The 23197-nt window shown below is 35.0% G+C and overlaps 1 protein-coding gene across 14 annotated transcripts in view; it reads left to right on the top strand.

The window, feature by feature from the left end:
• The window catches only part of Anks1b (ankyrin repeat and sterile alpha motif domain containing 1B), a 1133346-nt gene that overhangs the window by 185100 nt on the left and 925049 nt on the right, over positions 1 to 23197 (top strand). For 13 of the 14 annotated variants that reach the window (XM_074084193.1, XM_074084191.1, XM_074084192.1 and 10 more), the window contains exons 3-4: positions 6433 to 6589; positions 13309 to 13605. In XM_074084193.1, coding sequence (XP_073940294.1) covers positions 6433 to 6589; positions 13309 to 13605 — 454 coding nt within the window. The remainder of the gene's footprint in view (positions 1 to 6432; positions 6590 to 13308; positions 13606 to 23197) is intronic. The other variant, XM_074084187.1, reaches the window with a different exon arrangement.

The raw sequence follows: 23197 nt of genomic DNA, 5'->3' as shown, positions 1-23197 counted from the left end.
TGCTGGGAGTCCTTGTTCATCAAGACTAGTTAATCCACAAATGGAGCAGCGTTTTATACCTGAAACACTTGATTCAAATTGAACAATTCATCTCCAATTAGCCAGATCTGAATACAATAGAAAAATGTACTCTATTTGTGATTTTCCTGGGTTGTTTGCAATTTCAGATTAGAAAGTTATTATCTTCAAATGATAGAAAAAACATGGCCAATGAACAAAACCTACTAGAAATGATTTTAAATTATTTTTATAGGCAGTATAGATACCTATCAATTTCTTTTTCTCTTTACAATATGAAGGATTTATTGCTTCATGTATTTCTACTACAAATAGGAATCCCTTGATTGTTTTCTGAGTAGCAGTTGGCTGGCCTTCCTTTTCTCCTTCTCTCTTTCCCTCCCTCCCTTCTTCCTTTCCTTCCTCCTTCCCTTTATTTCCATGCCTTCTGTTCCTTTCCCTTTCCCTCTTTTCTCCATTCCTCTTTCCTACTTGACTTTCCTTTGATTCTCTTCTTTTCCCTCCTTCCCTCTCTCCCTCTCTCCTTTCTTTCCTCCCTTCCTTCCTTTCCCTTTGCTCACTCCTCCTCTCCTCTGCTTTCCTCTCCTCTCCCCTTTCCTTTCTCCTTCCCTTCCCTTTACTTTCCCTTTTTCCTTTCTTTCCCTTCCTCTTCCCTTTCCTTCCCTCCCCTTTTCTTTCCCTCTGCTCCCCTCCTGTCCTCTCTTCTCATCCCCTCCCCTTCTCCCTCTCTTTCCCATCCCATCCTCTTTTCTCCACTCTCATCTTTCCTCCCTTTTCAGTGCTTGGATGTGCCTCACACATGCTCGGTAAGTGCTATACCACTGAGCTACACCCACAGTCCCTTTCTTTTGAAATAGTAATCTTATCTTTCCCTATTATAGTTTACTATAACTGTATATTTGTGTTTCATTTACTTCTCTAACTAGCACATTGCTCCTTATTTTTCTTCTCTTATTTTATTAACTATACTGAATGTGTTGTGATTCCTGGATACTGATTTGAAAAATAAAAATGTCAACAAATTGCTATTACATCACTGAAATAAGAATATTTGATATGTGTGGAGTAAAAATATTTTCTATTCTTGCTTCTAACTCTTTATAAGTGTACCCTACTACCTGTAATCCAAATTGTATATAAAATTAGATCTAGAATCCAGTTAATGAACTATTTTTACTTTAATTTTCTCTTTATTAGTTTTTTCAAAATTTTTTTTAATGAAAGAAGAGTACTTCCTCTAAAAATTCTGTAATCTGCTACTTGAAGTTGTTTGAATAACTAGAAATATCTTTGGCCTGTTTCCTTCTTTCCTGAATAAGGATATTAACAAGGTAATGTTTACTTTCATTCACTCTATAATCTAAAAATCTATGATAGCAAATTCAATATGTAAAGCCTCAGTTTGAAGTAGTTTGGACTTTACCAAAAAGCCAGGAAAGATAGAACAAAGTAAACATCTTTGGTTGTGATTTAATGATGGAGAATCTTGCTGCTGAGGCAAAGAAATTTGAATGTTAATCTTCCCAATTCATTTAATTTTGCTTACAACTTATTCTGAATTTCTTGAACCATTTAATATCATCAGAAATATGTTGCTATCTGCCAAAAGTGAGTGAAACTTAAAAACAGTAGGAAAAGTCATTGTTTTAGGATTTCTGTTTTTCTCCAAATTAGCTTAAAGCTATAAAATATTGAAATTACTTAAATTTGATTATTATTAAATTTAACTTGATATTTTGTTTTCCCCTGGGAAATGGAATTGTATCTCCTGTAATTCCCATTCCCATTTACATTATAGTTTTAGAGCACTTTTTTTGTGTGCTGCTGTTTGAATCCAGAGACTGGAAAATGCTAAGCGTGTGCTCTACCACTGAACTACACCATCAGCCGTAGACTATTTTATGTTTCAGATGTAGGGATTATTTTGCTGCTTACTATTCTATAGGCATTAATTAGCAATGCAGCTTAATATTTCATGCCAAGTAACCAAGCACAGTCAATATACTAATTTATTGATACTGCTGAATAATATATAAAACTCAACCTAAATAAAAATAAAACATTAGAATACTAAGTTAGTATACTAGTGTTGATTAATCTTCTAATTTAGATTTACAGAAAGTACCTGCAATTTAATTTGTTCTTAATGACCCTGGATGAAAAAGACCTATTTAATTCACATTACTTGTAATACATAGGGATTTATCATAAGACATAGTAAGGAAAATTTATTAATACTTTATTATATCTACAACTCAGGAAAAACTGACAGGCAGTTGATTAGAGATAAAACTTTATATTCCATAACTGTGTTTTTACACAGTTTTAAAAACTGTGTGTTTAACTTTATATTCCATAACTGTGAAATCTGAGCTGAACTAATTCACTAATTGATATCTCCAAACAAGATGCAAAGCTGAACTTAAAATTAAAAGAAAATCTAAATTTAACAATAAATAAATTTACAGGGCATGGTGGTGCAATGCCTTTGATCCCAGCTGCTCAAAGGATGCTAAAACATGAGGAAACATGTTCAAGTCTAGTCTGGGCAACATAGTAAGACCCTGTCTCAAAATAAATTTAGAAAGATTTGGCAATATTAGCTCAGTGCTAGAGTACTTGACCAGCAAGTTCCTGGGTTCAATCACTAATACTATATAAAAAAAAGAATTTAATCAGATATTTACTTAATAAAATGAATATATTTATAAAACAACATAAAAATAATAGTATTTAGTTAGAATCTTAGTGTTTACCAAAGGCAATACTATACAATACAAAACAAATGACAGTCAGTTCTTAAAGTAGGCATTTTTTATATACCATAAATCTGCCTGATAAAGAATGAATGCATATCACATTTATTTTTAGAAAATGGCAAGAAAATTTGAGCCAAAGAACAAAATGAAATTCTGAATAGTTTGAGTGAGAATAAAAGGAAATAGAAGTGATGATCACATCAATCTTTCCTCTTCACCCTTTGAAAGGTATTTTAATCTGTATTGCTTTACTAAAATTAAGTGCATGAGGCCAGGTAACTTTATAAAGAAAAGAAGCTCATTTAGTTTACAGTTCTGGTCCAAGGCTGAAGGCTAGCATTTGATGATGATCTTCCTACTGGTAGAGTCCCAAGGTGATGCAGGGTATCACATGACAAAAGGCAGGCAGTGAACATGGCATGTGTGTCTTGGTCTCTGTCTCTGTTCTTGCAACACCACCATGATTCAGTCATGGAGCCTCTACCCTTATGACGTTTTATAATCCCCATTGCCTTCCAAAAGCCTTATCTGTAATCATGAGAGTTAGATTCTGTTTCTGTCTTTTTAATATCTCATAATGGGGATTAAATTTTAAGCAGTAGAACCCATGGGGTCATACTCGAACTATTCCTAAACAATAGCTGAAGGAAATACTTTCAGGAGAAGTTTCAGAATGTTTTTTCTTCGCCTAAGCATAAGAAATGAAATTAAGGCCAAGTGTGGTGACTTGTGTCTGTAATCTCAGCTATTTGGGAGGCAGAGATTGGGAGGATTGTGGTTCAAGATCAGCCTAGGAAAAAATTCACTTTGAACAAACAAGCCAAGCATGGTGGTTCATGCTTGTTACCTCAATTACATGGAGGTGTAAGTAGAATCACTGGCCAGGCCCACCCAGGCAGAAAATAAGAGACTGTAGCTAGAAAATAACTAAAGCAAGAAGGGAAGGGTGCTTGGCTCCAGCGATAGAGTACCTGCCTTTAAGTGTGAAGTCCCGAGTTTAAACTCTAGTACTGTGGAAAGAACAAAAAGAAATTAAAATCTTCCTTACAATTGTTTTTAACATTAATTTGGAAAATTCTATTTTATAGTAGAATAAATTCTGCAGGTATTTAGTTTGACCAGCTTTCTTTGGTATTTATATTTAAAATGCTGAAATATTTCAGTTTAAAAAAATCACTGAAATTGTTTAACATTGCAACAGCCTGTTTTGTTGTTGTTGTTGTTGTTGTTTTTGGTGGTACTAGGATTTGAACTCAGAGATTTGCACTTGTGAGGCAGGTATTCTATCATTTGAGCCATACCTCTAGCTTTTTTTGCTTTGGTTATTTTGAGGATAGGGTCTTGCTTTTTGCTCAGGCTGGCCTGGACCACAATCCTCTTATTTTAAGTTTCCTGCTGTCTCTGGGATGACAGGCGTGGGTCACTACACCCACCTGTGGTTGAGATAGGATTTCCTAAACTATTTTTTTGTTTGTTTGTTTAGTCTAATCTGGAACAGTGATCCTCCCAATTTCAGCCTCCCAATTAGCTAGAATTACAGGTGTTATCCAACAGTGTTCAGCTTTGAGAGTAGCTTTTTATAGTATTAATTCTGCAGTTATATCTTTCTCTTTTGATTCACACCCCAACCCTTTGAGACAGGTGACACGATCTGATCTCTAAGTTCTATATTAACAATATCTGAAAGAAAGATGGAGGTTATTTGACTGGGTCAAGGTAACCAAGTTAGTTAAGTAGTAGAGAGTTGAGACTTCAAGCCAGTTCTCTGGTTCCTTTGCTCTAGTTATTCATAAGTATTGATTGAACCCTTATTACCTCATAATAATTACTTATTTATCTCAGAGCAGAAGACCCTAGATAACAACTCTTGTGTGGCAGAGAGATGAGGAGAACCATGTGAACTGGATAGTCTTCAAGTTTCCTTCTGATTTTCAGATTCTGTTTTTGAATGGTGATTTTCTGTAGTCATTTTCACTTCCAAAGGATTTTAAAGTCTTTCCAAAGGATTTTATTTTTACTTGGGACAAATACTAATATAGAGTTTTACTATTTATCAACTTCTGTGATCTTATTTAATGTTCTTCTCAGACTTCAGTAGTTGATGCTGTTCTTGTCACAGTATCTTCTATAGAAAAGGAAAAGGACAATGTTAAGGTAGTTTGAATAGCTTGGTCTTAAACCCAAGCATTCTAAATTTAGATCTTGGAAAATAATACTTTTTTTTTAAAGGATGTCAAGATATAAGTTATTTCTTAATTTCTCAGAAATCTTATCATTAGAATATTTAGGACTCCTTGTAGATTTCTAAATATTTATGTAATACATTCTTTGTTTTTTTTATCATGATTTTGAACATGTTGCAACTAAGTCCAATGTTTAGGCCACATTCTGGACAGTGTGTTTTACCATTTGCTGTTATTTTGTGTTGTATCATGTTGATGTTTCTTGTGAGTTATCAGAATTCTAACCTTTCCTCTATTCAAGCTTCTTCCAGCTTTTCTCATTTATTACTTGCTGAGTATGATTTTATGGAAATTTTTAATTTAGGTCTTTCTCTCCATTGGTGCTTTGGTACTAAGAAACAAATTTAGTATGTACTATAATTGCATATATGTATGTATATATGTCTATTTATGTACGTGTCGGTCTAGGATTTCACTTAATGGGTTATTAGAATTTGTGTCTTAAGTGCTTCCAAATAAAAAGTTTTTGTTTACAATTTGTTTTTGATTGCTTTATATAAAGTTCAATATGATGTAGACTAATAATTATTAATTCATCAGTTTATTCTAGTTCAAATTTTTTACTTGAAAACCTGGTGGAGATTGAATAGAGAATCAATGGAGTATAGGTAATTTGATTATGTGTTGAAATTGCATCAGTGGTAGAACTTGTTTCTTATATGAATCATTGCAAATCATTGAAATCATTTTTTGGGCTTAGCAAAGAAAGGGGAATACAGAAGTGTGGATGACACATATTCAAAGTGTATTGTGTGCTGTGGCTGAAAAGTTATTAAACTTAAAAAAAAAATCCTGATGTACTAATACACTAGCTTGTGAGGATTCCTTATCTACTGAGCTGTCTTTCTGTTTTTATGAATCATAAATCATTTATTCCATATCTCTGTAGGAATGATATATAAACTCCCTAAATATCTCAGTACTCTCTGATAACTTCTTTTTTTGTAAACAGGGACTTTGCTTGTAACTTCAACTCTTCCTCCATGCTAAATCTTAGATATGGGCTATCTGGAAAGACTTCTTAAAAAAAAAAAAGGGAGGAAGTATCTTTATTTACTTAACTCATCTCATTGGGTTAAGTAAGATATCGGGTTAAATAAGATATATTTTGCCCAAGTGAATTCTATTAAGTAGCTTCATTGATTAGTTGGTACTGAGTGAGTGTGTGTTTATACATGTGTTGGTGTATATACACACACACATCTAGCAATGATTTTCTAGGTAAGTAAAATAGCATATTGAATCTGCCTACTCGTAAACCCAATTTTATAATTTAGTACCTTGAATGATTACTTTAAATACCGGCCAGCCTCTAGTATACTTTCATAATTACCAACTGAATAAAATCTATGTCGTTCAGCATATTTTCTTTTTGGTTGTGTTCTTTTATTTTTTGTTTTCTTCCTTCTTAGGGACATAGTTCTCAAACTACTTCAATATGAAGCATCAACAAATGTAGCAGACAACAAAGGCTATTTTCCTATTCATTTGGCTGCTTGGAAAGGAGATGTGGAAATTGTGAAGATTCTTATTCATCACGGACCATCGCATTCCAGAGTCAATGAACAGGTGCCCTTGTCAAATGTTTGTTCATGCTGTAATTTACTCTAGAGTTCTGCAAAGGCAGAGCCACATTGAAAAATCGATTATTTTTTTTTTATCTTAGCTGTGCCCCAAATTTCTTTTCTAAAGGAGAAATTTGAAAAATTCTTTGGAATTTGCATATGATGCACAGGCACTAAGTTGGGCATTTGTGAAGATGTTTTGCTAATGAGAAAATCCCGCAAAAAGGAAGTAGTTGTAATATTTTTGCCTGCCTTATATAATCATCCACTTTATAGCTGTTGAATATTTAAAGATAAAACAGCATTCACATTTGTAATGAGAATTAGTGTTCCTTAATAAAAATTTAAATGCTGAAACAATGGTGATAGCTGTCATTTGCATAATGCTTTACAATCTACTTGGCACATTCATAGTTAATTATACCTTTTGCAAATCAAAATGCAAAATACAGTACATACAGTTGCTAGTCACATATTAAGTTAAACATTTTCTGTACCCACACACACATGCACACACACAGTTAATTGAGCAAAACAGCACAGAGCAGTATGATACTGACAAAGTCAAAGTATTTGCAAGAACATAATATCTGTAATACACATAGTGAGCATATTTAAAAATAAATGCCATTTTCAGTATTAAAACAGATAAGACCATAGATTGAAGAAAGTAAAATATGGCTTCCTAATACAGTATGATAACAAGCATCTTGAGCTCTGCATGCCCCCTGCTGTTCTCACTTTGTAAAACTATATTTGAAAACCAGCATGAAGCCCAACAATCGAATTACAGCCATGGCATTGAGCTGCAGGTTGGCAGTTGTCCAACATCAAGGCAAGGAGGTTACTCCAGGGCAAGTATGATTAGCATATTATTCAAATAGACTTTTCAGACCTTTGACTGAAATTCAGATTAAAGAATAAAAAGTAACACTATCTGTAAACAGCAAAAGAAAGAAAAATATGTTTTTTCCCCAACCAAATGAAATGTTGAAAGGTCTAATCAGGAAAAACATTTTATTAGTTGAAAGAGTATCTTATTAATTTTCACCATAATAAAAATTTGTGTCTACAAGGTTACAAAACTACAGAATTTTAAAATGAGAATATACTCAGTCTTTAAAACAGTGACAGTGGTACAGCGCTTGCCTAGCATGCATGAGGCCCTGGGTTCGATCCCAGCACCAAAAAAAAAAGAAAAGACAAAAAAAAAAAAAAAAAACCTCTCCCCTAAAACAGTGACAGATATGGCTATCGTTATCATCAGATCATGTTGAAAGTAAATGTACATGAATGCTTCTCTGTTCCTGAGAAAACCAAACTTATCATTTATAGAATAAGCCACCTGGTGGTTATTCTTAAAACTGTCTGAATAATGCAAAGTAAACCTGAAATAATAAAATGGAAAAAACAATCTAAGGTTAAATAAGAGGATTTAAAAAAAAAAATGACATGAAAATAAGAAAATCATTCTATTTATATTTGAAAGTTGAAAATTTTAAATGAACTAACTCTATTGGTATCATTTTAAGAGAAACACTTATTTTTTTTGTTTTGTAATATTAAACAGATCAATTAAATCGTAAAAAATTTGTTTTTAAGGAGATTGGAATTCAAACTTTTTTTTTTCATTTCTATTCCGTTATGTTGTGGTTTCTATTGTGGCAGCAAGTTGAACATTTCTTGAGATTTTTAATACCAAGCTTGAAGTATTTTTGTTCATTATATGTGTAGTCTCCTTTAGTACTGACATTTTCATCATAATGACACTCCATGCCATCTCTCCTAAAATTTTCTGATGTGGGAATTCTATTTTTATGAGTAATTTTTTAGCTGTCTTTCTTTTTTATGTTTTTACTTCTGAATGGTACAGGAATGCTCTAGCTAATTATAAACCTTTATTTAAGCAATAGAGGGAAAGAGTGAAAATGGTTTTTAACATTTATTGAGACATAAGATAAGCAAAGCATTGTTCTATACACTTTTACCTGCAAAATGTAATTAATTAGTTCTCCCAATAATCTTCTGAAGTGATGTTATCATTCCCAATTTACAGATGGGAAATCAGCTTAGTAAAGCTAATTAACTTGTCTAAGGCCACATGTTTCTGAGTGACTAAAACTGAGTTGAATTCAGAGCTCTCTGATTCCAGGGCTCTATTCAATAGCACATTGGTACTGTCATCTTAAATCCTATCACTTATGGAGTGTTTATTATGTGCTTGGGCATTGTACCAAGTATTTCATTTACATTTTCTTACTAAGCCAGATGAGGTAGGTATTATCATTCCTGCTTTTTATAAGAGTATACAGTCTTAGAGATGAAGTAACTTACCCATGATATCACAGCTGCTCAGAAATGCAGTCATTTCTGAACTCAATTGAACTCATTTTTTTCTGATCCAAAGCCTGAGCTCTTAATCAGTAATATATTATGTTATGTTGAAATCATACAATATAGTCAGGGTCTTATTCTGATTTCTGAACATTATCCTTATTTTCGTATATTGTATGCTCCTCCCCATCCCCCATCCATGGGGAAAACATTCTAATGTCCCTAGTGGATGCCTGAACTGTAACAGTAGCAAACCCTGTATATACAGTGTTTTTTTTTTCTTTTTTTTTTTCTTACATGCACTGCAGTGTTGTTGCCTCATAGCGCAAGAGTTCCTTTGCTTTTTACTGCTTTTGTGCTTTAGGTCATTATTAAGTAAAATAAGGATTACTTGAATACAAGCTCTGCAGTTACACTACAGTTGATTTAATAATTATGGTGGCCACTAAGTGACCCCAGGTAGTGGATGCAGTATGGATGGATATACTGGACAAAGGAATGGTACTTGTCCTGAGTGGGATAGGTGGGATGGTGCAAGATTTTACTATGCTGGTTAGAAAAGCACATGATTCAAAACTTATGAATCATTTATTTCTGGAATTTTCCATTTAATATTTTCAGACCTCAGTTGATTACAAGTAACTGAAACTGCAGATAGAAAAAGCATGGATCAGGGGAAACTACTGTACAGCTTTCTTTAAAAAACAATTTTGTCTCACATTTTAATGTTTAAATTTTACAAAGCATTGTTATATGTTATCTCTTTTGAGTATAAATCACATTGTATTGCTTATGGAGAAGGCATGAGAGGTTTATAAAGGTCAGTGATTTACTGTTGCTTGTAAGTAGCACTTAGCACCTCAAACTAGGTCCTGTTCACCCTTCTGTTTTGCCTTAAAATTAGTGATTAACATAGAGTGATATAATTTTGAAAAACAAAGTAGACTTTTCCCTGATTACGGTTTTTATAATTGTCACATCCTTCTTATCTTTTGTCAACTGATTTATTTCCTTCCTTCTTATGTTATGCATGTTCTCTGTACATTCATCTTCATCCTCCTTTCACCTTGCTTTTTTTTCTTTCTGTACTAGATTTGAACTCAGGGCCTACACCTTGAGCCACTCCACTAGCCCTTTTATGTGATGGGTTTTTTTTTTTGACATAGGGGTCTCTCAAACTATTTTCCTGGGGTTGGTTTCAGTCTTCCAGATCTCTGCCTCCCAAGTAGCTAGGATTACAGGCATGAGCCACTGGCGCCCGGACTAATTTTTCCTTTATTTTAACATTAGGGCAAACCTCAGAGAATCCTTATCTCAGAAATACTTCACCTTTGCCATTTACTAAAACTCATGTTAGATGTTTCACTTTGAAGCGAGATCTTTTGGTAAGAAAGTTTTGCCAGCCACTGTTGTTTAGTTACCCATTGTCTGAAAGTGTCCTAATTTTTGAGGACAGGTACTTGGTAAAAGAAAAAAAAAAGAATTGAAACCTTTTAAGAATATTCTTTGTAGACATAGTAGTAATTATTAATCGGTGCTTCATTATAGCCTACTTATTTCAAATTAGATGTGTTATTTTTAGAGTGCTAGTGAGTATGGACACAAATATATAATCATGCCTTTGTAAAGATACCACAGTGGTCTCCACTGATGTGATGACCCAAGTCTGTGTTGATCATGGATAAAAATCCAGGAACGTTTTCTCCTGAATAGATCTTGAATGATTTAAATAGTTTCTTTTGAGATTTGAACAGTACTAATTGGTATTATTAGAAAAACTTTTAATTTCTTTTATTTTCCTGGGCTAAGGACTGTGGCAAAGTGGAGAGATCATTCAGGAATCATTATTTCATAATTAGCCCTTCTCTTTTCTCAAAGAAGTGCTATATTCTGAAAAATGAGATTCAATCTCTTTTAGGCCAAAGAGAAATTAGATTGGTCAGGAGACATATTTCTATGTCATATTTTCATGCTATAAAAGTAATAAGTATGGTGTTCTTATCAGGCTTATAAAATAGCTAGATTAAAATATTAGAGTCTAAACCTACATATGGTCAGTCTATGAGGAAGTAGATTATAGTAACATATTCAAACCGTATATAAGAATGACTCCCTGCAAATGACAAAAAGTATCTGCAGCTGGATGGATTCCCATCTCTCAGATCTTAGCTTTTCAAATTGACTGGGTCTAAAGAGTAGGTTTTTCCTGTGGATTTGACCTCCAACTGCCCTTTCTTAATTCTTGTTAGAAACATAAAGTACTAACAAGCCTTTTCTGGAAACTTTTATTTAAATCACGTTGCCACTCTTAAGTTTTCACATTGTTTCTCTTTTTTATTTTGTGGTACTGGGATTTGAACTCAGGATTTTGGGCTTGCTAGGCAGGCACTCTACCACTTGAGCCACCCCTCCCGCCCATCACATCTTCCCTCTAGACTGTCAACTTACTGTTCTGCATTCTTTATCGTCCAGAGCCTGAGTTACTTTCTAGAAGATTAAGTTTTGCTTGGTTTTGATCCTTTCTTGTCCTTTTGTTTTGCTAGGAATGGCTATCTAAGCAGCTACTTCCCACTATCTCAGTATTTGTTGGGAAAAATCTCTAGAAATTTTGCTTTCAGATCACTAATTTCTAGTGCTTCTCCTTTGACAACGTAGCGATGGATGGCAGGCGCTGCGAGACAGTGGAAAGAGCGTGGCTTTTAGATTTTGACATACAGGGACCAAAAGATACTGATTCGGCCTAGACATGTAGTGTAACCTGTTTGAATTTTAGTGTCCTCATCATGGAGAAATGAGATAACATTTAAAGTTTCTAAATACTCAGCAAATGAGAATAGTAGCAGTAATTGTGGAAGGTGGTGTGTGTGATGGTTAAGAGCTCTTAGGTCTGGGTTACTTGGTTCAAAGGCCTGGTACTCAATTATTCAGTCCCTTAGTTTCCTCACCTGTAAAATGGGGATAATGTACCCACCTCATGGTAAGGAGTTCATTAGTAAACACATAGGAAATACAGCTGTGTCTGTTCCTAGTATGAGCCCTGATGATGGCTCTGATGATGGCAGCTGCACTTTCTCTCCAGAACCCTCTTTTACGATCACTCCATTTTTGTTGCCAAACTTTCCTGTTCACATTTCTACTGATTGATCCTGATGGTCGGGTCTGTTGATTGATGTCTCCTAATTGTCAGAAAGTGTCCTCACATACTAAGACCCATCTACCTTGGCACCTGCCCAAATGGTCTCAAGAGTTCATCTGCCTTGCAGCTGGGTTCTTTTCTTTATCTTGCTAAATTTCTAAGAAAATTTCATTGATTTTTCAATAGAAACATTTATGAGAAAGCTGTACATGCAGCACTGTGTGTCTGGTAACTTGTCTGGGTTTTAGATTTGCCTCTGAATCCATAATTATATTTCAGAAAGATACTTTTATATCTTAGGGTCAGAATGTCTTCATTCTCTTTGCAAAGAAGAGAAGTAATGCTTTGTATTTATTACGTATTCTCTTTGCAGAAAGGAAACAATGATTTATACCTATGGAAAATAAAATGAAACTTAATTTGGGAAACCTTTCTGTAAATCTCTCATTATTAATAACTTGCCATCTCAATTGCCTTGTGGAAAGCCACACTATTCCATGTGTTATAATTGTTATTAATCTCCCTCATTAACAAATATAGAGGAGGCATGATGCACAGAGTAGAAAACATTGGCCATCTGGGCTCAGCAGGGCCACCAACTAACATGGCTAAGTCATTTATCATTCTTAGAAGTTAGAAGTTCTGATGTAGAGAAGAGTTCAGTTTTTCATATTAAAGTGACAAAAAAAAACCCAAACCTGTGGTATTGTCAATGTAATGAATACTTTTATCAAATATAAAATTCAATTGATCATACTTACTAAAATAGATTCATCTTTTTCTTTTTTTTTTTTTTTCTTTTTGGTGGGGATACTGGGGTTTGAACTCAGGGCCTTGTGCTTGCTGAGCAAGCATTCTGTCACTTGAAATAAACCTCTAACCCTTTTTGCTTTAGGTTATTTTCCAGATAGGATCTTGCCTTTTGCCCAGACTAGTCTGGGACTGTTATCCTCCTACCTATGCTTCTTGAAGCATACATACCTATGCTTCAAGCCTGGTGTACCACCATGCTTGGCTTGTTTGTTGAGAAGGGGGTCTCACTAACCTTTTGCTTGGGCTGGCCTTGAACCAAAATCATCCCATTTCTGCCTCCCAAGTAGCTGGGATTACAGGCATGAGCCACCCATTTGGCCCTAAAATAAATTATTCATAAACTTACATTTTCAAAATATATCAGCTTTTCAATTACTGTGTTTAGGTTTTGATAACTAAATAAATTTTTTAAAACACATTTTTTGTATCTTTGCCAACAGAACAATGAAAATGAAACTGCCCTACACTGTGCTGCTCAGTATGGACACTCAGAAGTAGTTGCGGTTCTCCTGGAGGAGCTCACTGACCCTACAATTAGGAATAGCAAGCTTGAAACACCACTGGACCTGGCCGCGCTCTATGGGCGGCTTCGAGTTGTCAAGATGATCATCAGTGCGCACCCAAACCTAATGAGCTGCAACACCCGAAAACACACACCTCTTCACCTGGCTGCACGCAACGGTCACAAAGCTGTCGTGCAGGTGCTGCTGGAGGCAGGCATGGACGTGAGCTGCCAAGTGAGCCTCTGTTTCTTAGCTGGGCTTTAAAGGCGCAGGCCCTGCACCATATGCTTTGGGGTAAATGGACTAGAGAGCCTAATGTCCAGCTTCATTCTAACTGGAGGGCTACAAAGCCATTAGTAGATGACAGCTGTGTGGGTGTTATTGTGATTGTTTCCTTCCTCCCAGAATCCTGCAGACAGCCTGACACACTTGAGGAATCTGGTCAAAGTTTAGTAAATGAATGAGACAAAATTTGTTGTTAACATTGTTGAGTCCATTCACATTGTTTGGCATGTTGACACATTTAGAATATAGCTCTCGCAGCTGTTCCGTGGGATTGAGAACTATTAATTTCCAGTTGAGAGACTGGGAATCAGATTCAAGTATTTAAGAAACTTGAATAAAGATGTAGTTGATAAAAGCAAAATGTGGGTTTAGACTTACTGATTAGGTCCAGTTCTCCTTCCAACAGAATTTACCATCTATATGTAACTAATGAACCATCACCATGCCTCAGAGAAACAAGAAAAAAACTTATTGAAAAGATTTGAGTGAGCTTTGAAGGAAAGACACCATTTGGATAAGTTTGTTTCTCCATAAGAAAGGGTAGCCAACTTTTGTTATTTATCTTAAATTATTCTCCGCTTCAAAGCTAGACTTTTAAAAAAAGCATTTTCTGGTTCATTGTTGCTTCTTGGCTTCTGTGTGGATGGCAGCATTCTTACTTCCAAAGCCCCTTTTGGTTCCTGTCAGATTGTGGTTGTCCTTTCTGTGTACATAGTAAGCTATTGCTGCATAATGAACTATTCCAAGTGTAACAACTTGACCACAATTCAGCTCACAGTTCTGAACTGGCAATTTAGTCTAAGCTCACCTGAGTAGTTCTGGTCTTGCCTGGGTTCTCTCTTGTGTGTTGGGTCAGTTGTAAGTAAGATAAATGTGGCTATTTCAGAATTTGGCTGAATCTTGTCTGGGGGGTGGGATTGTTATGTGTCTATGAACATCCATGAGTTCAGCTTGTGCTCGTTCTCGTGGCAGCAGTGTGGTTTTGAGGGAGAGAACAGAATGACACAAGGCTTCTTGAGACCTAGGCTTGGAACAAGCACACTGCCACTTTTGCCATGTGTGATTGGTGTAAGCAACTTACAGAGACCACCTAAATTTTTTGAGTGGGAAGATAGACTCTACCTCTAGACTAGAAGAGGGTGTGAATAATAAAAGTGGTGTGAATATCTGAAAGAAATAAATGTGGCAAGTTTTGCAAACATTCTACACACTTCAGGAAAAATTAGTGCTTCATTGTGGGGTTTTCCTAGGAAATTTTCAGAGGTTGAATCCCATGTCTCCAGAGTGCTGGTATTACAGGCATGCACCACAATGCCTGGCCAGAGACCTCATTATAACCAAGGGTTTTCACTATGACTGAGATCACTGTGCCACTTTGTGCTCATGGCCAAGATCTTTTCATACTTTTTACTAGATGGCATGACCTGAGGAAGCATTTAGATTTAGTTTAATAAATGTATATGATATGGTTCATCTTTGTGCAAAACACTACGTTTTGTGTTTTTGCAGAATTAAAAATAAGAAAAATCTGTGTACAAAATTTAGGAGAGGAGACAAAATTTTGCAAGAATAATGCCTATATATGACATCTAATAAATACTAGAACAGAGAGCTGTGGAAATTTAGATAAGGGAAATACTGATTTTTATGAAGGATAACATGAAGACATTGGTGAATGTTTGAAAAGAACCTTGAAGTCCAATAGGACTTTGAATCTTAGGTGTAATTTAACTTATGTGATGTATTTTGACTGAAGAATGTTGTAAAATAGTGAAATTGAAGGCTGGTGGAGTGGTAAAGTGCCTGCCTAAGCGAGTGTGAGACCCTGAGTTCAAACCCCAGTGCCGCCAAATAAATGAACAAACAAATAAATAACTGAACTTGAGTACTTTTAAACGGGAAATATTATTTCCAAGGCTCAACCTCTTCCTACTGTAGCCCGTCATTGGCAGGGTGGTTTCTTTAGATTTTCTGTTTACCCTTTAGTGCATTTGTTACATGTGTATCAGAGGAGAGGGAATAATATACTCAGATTCACCGCAAAAATTTTAAAATATTAAATAGATGTTGATATTCTTGTTTACTGAGAGTGAGCCATTCTTCCCAGTAACCTTAGAATTTCCGAAAGGATTTACTATTCATTAAATTGTTCCAGTTAACCAATTGGGAAGTAGCAGTGTTAAAAGTAATTCCATTTGGTAAATTATACTAACGCACATATAGACTTTAATTACATTCTAGTTATTTTGATAAATCTTAAATATCTATTTTATTAATTTAAAAAATATTTAGTGATAGCTTTGGAAGATCTTATCATTTACTTAAAAATATATGTGTGTGTGTATATATATGTATATATATATATATATATATATATATATATATGTATGTATAGACACACACACATTTTTTTTGATGTCACTGGGTTTGAACTTAGGTCCTCACACTTGCTAGGCAGGCACTCTACCACTTGAGTCACTCTGCCAGCCCTGATCACATGTATTTTTCAATGTGCCATTTATCTTACTATTTTCTCTAGATGTTTTGTTTTCTGTATCATTTCTCTCTGAGCAATTCTAAATCATACCATGTTTGAAACAGTAAACAAAATAATTTAATTCCTTTTTGGTTGAATTTTATACAGGCCTGGAGTATCTTTTATATGAAATACTAGGGACCAGAGGCATTTCAGATTTCTGATTTTTGGGGGGAATTTTGGAATATAAGCACAGACATAATGAGATATGTGCATAGGACCCAAGTCTACACATGCAATTCATTTGTGTTTTGCATATACTTTATACATATGCCTGAAGGTAATTTTATATAATATTTTTAGCTACCTGCATTTTGACTGTATCCTGTCAAAGAGGTTAAATGTAGCATTTTCCACTTGTAACATCATGTTAACGCTCAAAAAGTTTCAAATTGTGATGTATTTTAGATTTTAGATTTTCAGACTAGGGGTGATCAGCTTATATATTTACTCATAAATCCTTTTATCAACAAAAGATTTCTTAGTAAGGAAAATCAGCCATATGAAGAAAGCAGAATAGAACTGACAGTTTTCCCTTGAAATTACAATTATTTCTTTGGATTTTGAACCCAGTTTTGGTAACTGGAAAGTGATGGTGCCGTATTATCTAGTGCTTTAACTGTGGGTATTTCTTATAAATTTACCTTACTAAAACTTCAAGAGTGAAAGCACTGGAATAACATTAAGCTAATTAGACATTAGATGAATATTAAAGGAAATGAAAATAAAATTACTCAAAGCTAAATATAAAGAAAGCAAGATACCATGCAGAAGGCTGAATCAAGTACAGTGTTTGTTCTCAATATGTTGTAGTGCGGGAGACATAAGATACATCCCTAAGTGTGACTTCCCTTGATAATTTCACAACTTCTCTCTTCTCGAAACTTCAACAATTCCTTTCCCACTATCTCTCTCCCATCATGGTTTTGCTTTTATTTCACTAAGAAAACAGTGTTAACCTCACATTCCATCAGCACATCTGCTTTCCTTCCTGGTTCTTTAAACAACTCTGCTAGGTTTACAACTAAGGCCAGCTCCTCTGCTTGTGCATTGGGTTTTATTCCTTCCAATAAAATTTTCCTCTGGCAGTATTAACTTTCTCTTTAATACCCTGTTTTTTCTTCTCAACTGTATCATTCACATAAGGGCACAAAGATATTGTAATATTTCCCATCTTTAAAAAGCTCTTCCTGGATTCCATATTTCCTTCTTGTTTACCACCCCCTTTCTCTGGTTTATTTATTTATTTATAAATCTTTGGGATTACTTTTAAAAATATAAAATTCGGGTTTTTTCAATTAGTTTTTTTTAAGTGGTAAAGAAGTTTGAACTGAGGTTCTCGCACTTCCTAGGCAGGCACTCTACCTCTTGAGCCAAGCTTCCAATTCTTAAAATTTTTTTAAATTTTATTTTTGAATTACCATGCATTAATAATTCTAGGGGATTTCGTTGTGATAATTCCATCCATGCATATAGTGTACCCTGAACAAGATCCCCCCCTCCATTATATTCCCATTCCTTCTCTCCTTCTTCCCCCATTTTTCAAAATGTTTGGTGGGTTTCATTATGCTGTCTGCATATGTATATATGTAGTGCACCTCCATCCTCTTCACTCCTCAGTATCATTTCCTTTTCCCTTCCCACTGGAACACTCCTCCAGACAGTCCCCATTTACATTCATGTCCTATTATTATTTTTGTTACCATCATCATCATTTTAGGTCTAGGTTCCACAGATGGGCAAGAACATGTGCTATTTGCCCCTTTGAGTTTGGCTTATCTCGTTCAACATGGTGATCTCCTGTTCCATCTATTTTCCTAAAAATGATATAATTTCAGTTTTCTTTATGGCTGAATAATATGCCATTGTACACATATACCATATCTTCTTTATCCATTTAACGGTTGTTGGGCACCATGACTATTTCCACAGTTTGGTTCTTGTGAACAGAATTGCAATAAACATGGGCATGTAGGTTTCTCTCTTATATATTGATTTACAGTATTATATATTGATTTACAGTCCTTCAGATATATGCCCAAGTGTGGTATGGTAGGATCATAAAGTAGGTCTATTTTTTGGTTTTTTTGAGGAACCTCCATACTGATTTCCATAGTGGTTGAACTAGTTTACACTCCCACTGACAGTATACAGTATATGGGGTTCCTTTTCCCTGAATCCTTGCCAACATTTGTTGTTGTTTGTTTTCTTGATGACTGCCAATGTGACTGGAGTGCGATGAAATTTTAGTGTAGTTTTGATTTGCATTTCCTTTATGTCTAAGAATGTTGAGTATTTCTTCATGTGTTTGTTAGCCTTTTGTATTTACTCTTCTGTTCAATTCATTTGCCCATTTATTAATTTGATTATTTGTTACCTAGCTTTTTGAGCTCTTTGTGTATTCTGGCTATTAATCCTTTATCTGTTGAATAGCTGGAGGGGATTTTCTTCCATTTTTCAGATGGTCACTTGGTTCTGTTAACTGTTTCTTTTAATGTGCAGAAAAAGTGGGCTTTTTTGGCAGTACTGGGATTTGAACTCAAGGCCTCATATTTGCTGGGCAGGCACTCTATCATGTGAGCCACTGGATGTTCAAAATCTTTTTAATTTGTTATTTTTTAGATAATGTCTCACATTTTTGTCCAGGCTGGCTTTAGACTGTGATGCTCCTACCTATGTCTCCTGCATAGCTAGGATTACAGGTGCACACCATCATCCCTGGATTGTTGGTTGAGATGGGAACTTATTACCGTTTTGCCTGGGCTGGCTTTGGACCATGATCCTTCCTATCTCCACCTCCAAGTAATTGGCATTATAAGTGTCTGTCACCATGCCTGTCCCTCAAAATGAGTTTTACAAGGTTACATATTCCAAGGTATTTGAGATATAGTTACAACAGAAAAACACAAGCTCTAAAATAAGTTTGTGATGGGTAAGAGTGATAAGCTCTTAGTTCAGGCAGTTAATTCCAAATAATTACTACAAAACTTAAAATAAGAATAAATTCTGTTGAAATTACCATGATTTTATATCTTAACAGCTAAAAATATCTCTGTAAGTTAATTCATTAATAAGGTACCAAAGATAGAACTAAACTTTCACTCTGCCTGCTTCATGTATCCATGGAAGGCACCTTTGATGAGCCTTTAAATACAATCATTTATGATAGAAAGGAGAATAATGGAGGGGATGAACCAATTTGGGGTATTTTATATATATATATAGGTATTATATATATGTATATATATAAAGAAATATCACAATGAAACTCCCTGTATAACCATCATAAACAAACAAAAACATCATTTTTCTGAAAATAAAGAACAGGAAGGTAAAACAAGTCCTGTCTGGGTATTGGTACCAGTGGCGGTAGTGGTGGGGGGAATAAGGAAAAGGTAAAGAAGGGCGAATATGGTGACAGTACTATGTATCCATGTATGAAAATGGAACAATGAGACCTGTTATAACTATTCTAAGAAGGGGAGAAGGGGGGATAAAGTTGGAGGGGTGAATCTAACTAAGATATACTGTAAGCACTTTTGTAAATGTCATAGTCCACCCCCTGTGCAACTATGATATGCTAAAAAAATACATCCATGTTAACAAATACTTAATTTCAAATCACCATCTCTATAGACCAATTTATATGTAACACCATTGTGGGGAAAACTAAAAATTCAATTTAGATTGCTGAGATTAATTTAAATATGATTCCTGTTAATTTAAAACAATATATTCAGAGGCTAGTGAAGTGTCTCAAGTGGTAAAGCACCACCTAGCAAGCTTGAAGCCCTGAGTTCAAACCCTAGTACTCCCAGAAAGAAAAAAAACCCTAACATATTGAAAAAGGCTTATTTTTACTTATTTTATCAAATTTCTTTCTTCCAATATCTCTTAATGTCATTCCAACTCCTTATTCTACTAAAAGTCCTTGGTTTTCTTCCATTTTATCAAGGTGTTTAGTGACTGCCATATTGTTAGGTTCAATAGGCAATCCTTATTCATTCATCAGCAGTGACCAACTGTTCTCTTTTGGTTCTAACTCAATTCATTGGTGACTTCTTTTTGGTCTTATTGTAGTTAGAGATAAAGACCTTAAATGTCTACTCTTCAGCCTAAAAGCTAGACAGACCTGGCAGTTCTCACAAACCTTTCGTCTGCTGAAGCTCCTCAAAAATCAAGCTTTTCTGTCTTTTGTTAAGTTATACTCCCTTTCTCCTGAGTCAATCTTAATGTTATTCTTTCCCAATAAACCTTTTCATTGAAGACTCTGTAATTCCCTGTAATTGTGAGTTATTGTTATGTTGCTGAATAATAGACAAGAAATGTCATGGCATGCAATAATAAGCAATAGCATTTGTTTCTCATTCAGTGATTACAGATTGATGGCAAAGCTGTTCTCGATGCTCTAAGTAGTCTGGGAAGCTGTGCTCCACATGTGTGTTATCTTCCTCTCAAAACTAGCATGGGCACAGCCAAAGCACAAAACAGCTAACCCAACGAATAAGAGCATTTTGAGCCTCTCCTAATATCATGTTGGTTACTATCAACTGGCAAAAACAAGTCATGAAGTCAAACCCTAAATTTAAAGATAGGGAAATATACTATACTCATACAAGTAGGAAGACCTGCAAATTCATATGGCAAAAAGCATAGAAGAGGAGAGACCAGTACTGCAATCTGTCATGTCCCCATTTCAAGGTCAACTTCTCTCATATTTGTGATCAGAGTGTCCCAGGGCTTTGTATTCATACTTTTTTCTTCTCTATCTGTACTTATTTCCTAGTTGACCTTATTCAGTCTCTTTGCTTCAAATGGCATCCTTACCTGACAACTACCAAGTTTATTTCTTTATCCTGGACCTCACTTTGAACTCTAAATTAGTGTGTATGATTGCCTCCTGGACATATTATTGGATGACTAATGGACATTTCAAACTCATCATATCTAGATCCAAACATTAAACTTTTATACTTTTTCCTCTTCAAACAACTTTGCCATTTCAGCAAATGGCAATGACATTCTTGTAGTTATTTGGCCCCCCAAGTTTCTTTTTGTTTACTGTAGTTCCTCAGAGCAAATCCCATTGACTGTGCTTAAATCGTGTTCAGTTACAGTACCTTCCATATCCTTACCATTAACATAAGCCCTTATCATCTCTTGGTTCTTAATTTGTATCCTTGCCTTTTCCTTTGCCTCTGTTTTCTTTGTACATTTTCCAGAACAATATACTATAGACTCTGTAGCTTTAACAACACGATTTTATTTTCTCACAGTTTTGGAGGCTGGAAAGTCCAAGATAAGGCTTTGGCTAATTCTAGTTTGTTAGACATCTGCCTTCTTGCTGTGTCTTCACATAGCCTTTCTTCAGTGTAAAAATGGAGAGAGGATTCTTTAATGTCTTCTTCTTCTTCTCTTATAAAGACACTATTCCTTATAAGGGACACCAGTATTATAGGGATACCAGTCCCTATAAAGATACCATCTCCTCACAAGCCTTCTCAGACCAGGCTACCACACAGTATGCTATACCAACAAGAATACTTGTTTCCTACCTTCATGGGATTGATAGAGTAGTAGGGATGATGGAAAATAAAAACATAAACACAAAATTTGCACATTTTAATAAGTACTATTAAGGAAACAGGTAGATTATAATTGAGATCGAAGGACTAGGGCTGCTCTCTCTTTGGATGTACCATTTAAATGAAACTAGCCCCTTAAGAGGCTAGCTCCAGAGAACTGAGAAATGAAGCCATGGCATAAATGGGTATATAAGAAAGAATATGAGGGAGAGAAAAGAAGCCAAATTAAGAATATTCAGGGAGTCAATGGAAAAGGGAATCTGTAGATAAGCAGTTACAAGAGGAATGCCAGGACAGTACAATTTCACATATCCATTCACCATATATTGTATTTGTTGAGTGCCTGCTTTGTGCCAGGCCTTGCCTACTGTGTATCAGAGGTTATAGCAATAACAAAATTAGACAAGGAGTAATATATCTGGAAGAAGGAAGATGATTCTTCATAGAGTGTGGTGTAAAGAAAATTGAGACCTGGGAGAGAAGCTTGAAGTGAGAGCAGGTTCATAGGAAGTTTCTTTGGTTTTTTTGTTGTTGTTTTGTTTTTGGATAGTGGAAAGGTGTGTATATTTATGAAAGTAGAAGGATCCATGAAGAGACTGAGATTGAAGATGCAAGAGAAATGGTGAAGCTACCTGATGAGCAGAATTCAAGAAGCAGCAGAAAATGATAAAGAGCACAAATGGAGGATTAGCTTTAATGGTGAGAAAGGATGCTTCCTTTGAGACAGAAGTAAAGGAAAAGAGGACACGTAAAGACAGAATCTTGAAGTCCCTATTTAAGCAGGAGGAGAGTTCCATTCCCTTTTGAATGGGAGGTGTCTTATTTGAAGACAAGTCACATTCCTTTTGTGCCATTGTCCCCCAAATGAATACATTCTGATTACCTTCAGTTCTTCTTTACATATACCTTCTTCTCTGGCCACATTCTAATCTGTTAAAAGCCCTGGAAAAATTTAATACTCATGGTTGAACTTGGTATTCTAAATATAATCTAGCTAATGTAGGACACAAAAATCCCTCCCAACTTGTTCAAACATTTGTTGTTTACAAAGACCTGGATGTTCTTCTCTTTTAGTTATTTTCTTTTATCTCAAGGGTTGGCAGCATGGCTAATTGGTAATGGCCAGGGTACCATGGTTTTTTTGTTCTAATTGTCTTTTCTTTTTTTTCTCCATTAATGTTTCCTTTATTCACTGTTTATTATTTCTTACAATGGCCATGGGTCTTTCTTCTCATAGTTCTTGTTATCTATGCTATTTTCTCTACTTATCATTACCACACCCACACTGTATTTCTTGTCATCATCACCATACTTTATATATTTTTTAAGACTTAATATTTTATTTATTTTTTAATTATTGTTGTACTGGGGGTGCATTGTGATTTTACAAAAGTTCTTAAAATATATCTTAGTTGAATTC

Source organism: Castor canadensis, chromosome 8 (genome assembly GCF_047511655.1).
Source record: "Castor canadensis chromosome 8, mCasCan1.hap1v2, whole genome shotgun sequence".
NCBI classification, from domain to species: domain Eukaryota; kingdom Metazoa; phylum Chordata; class Mammalia; order Rodentia; family Castoridae; genus Castor; species Castor canadensis.
Note: the sequence above shows the minus strand (reverse complement) of the source record. Positions and strands in the feature narration are given on the sequence as shown.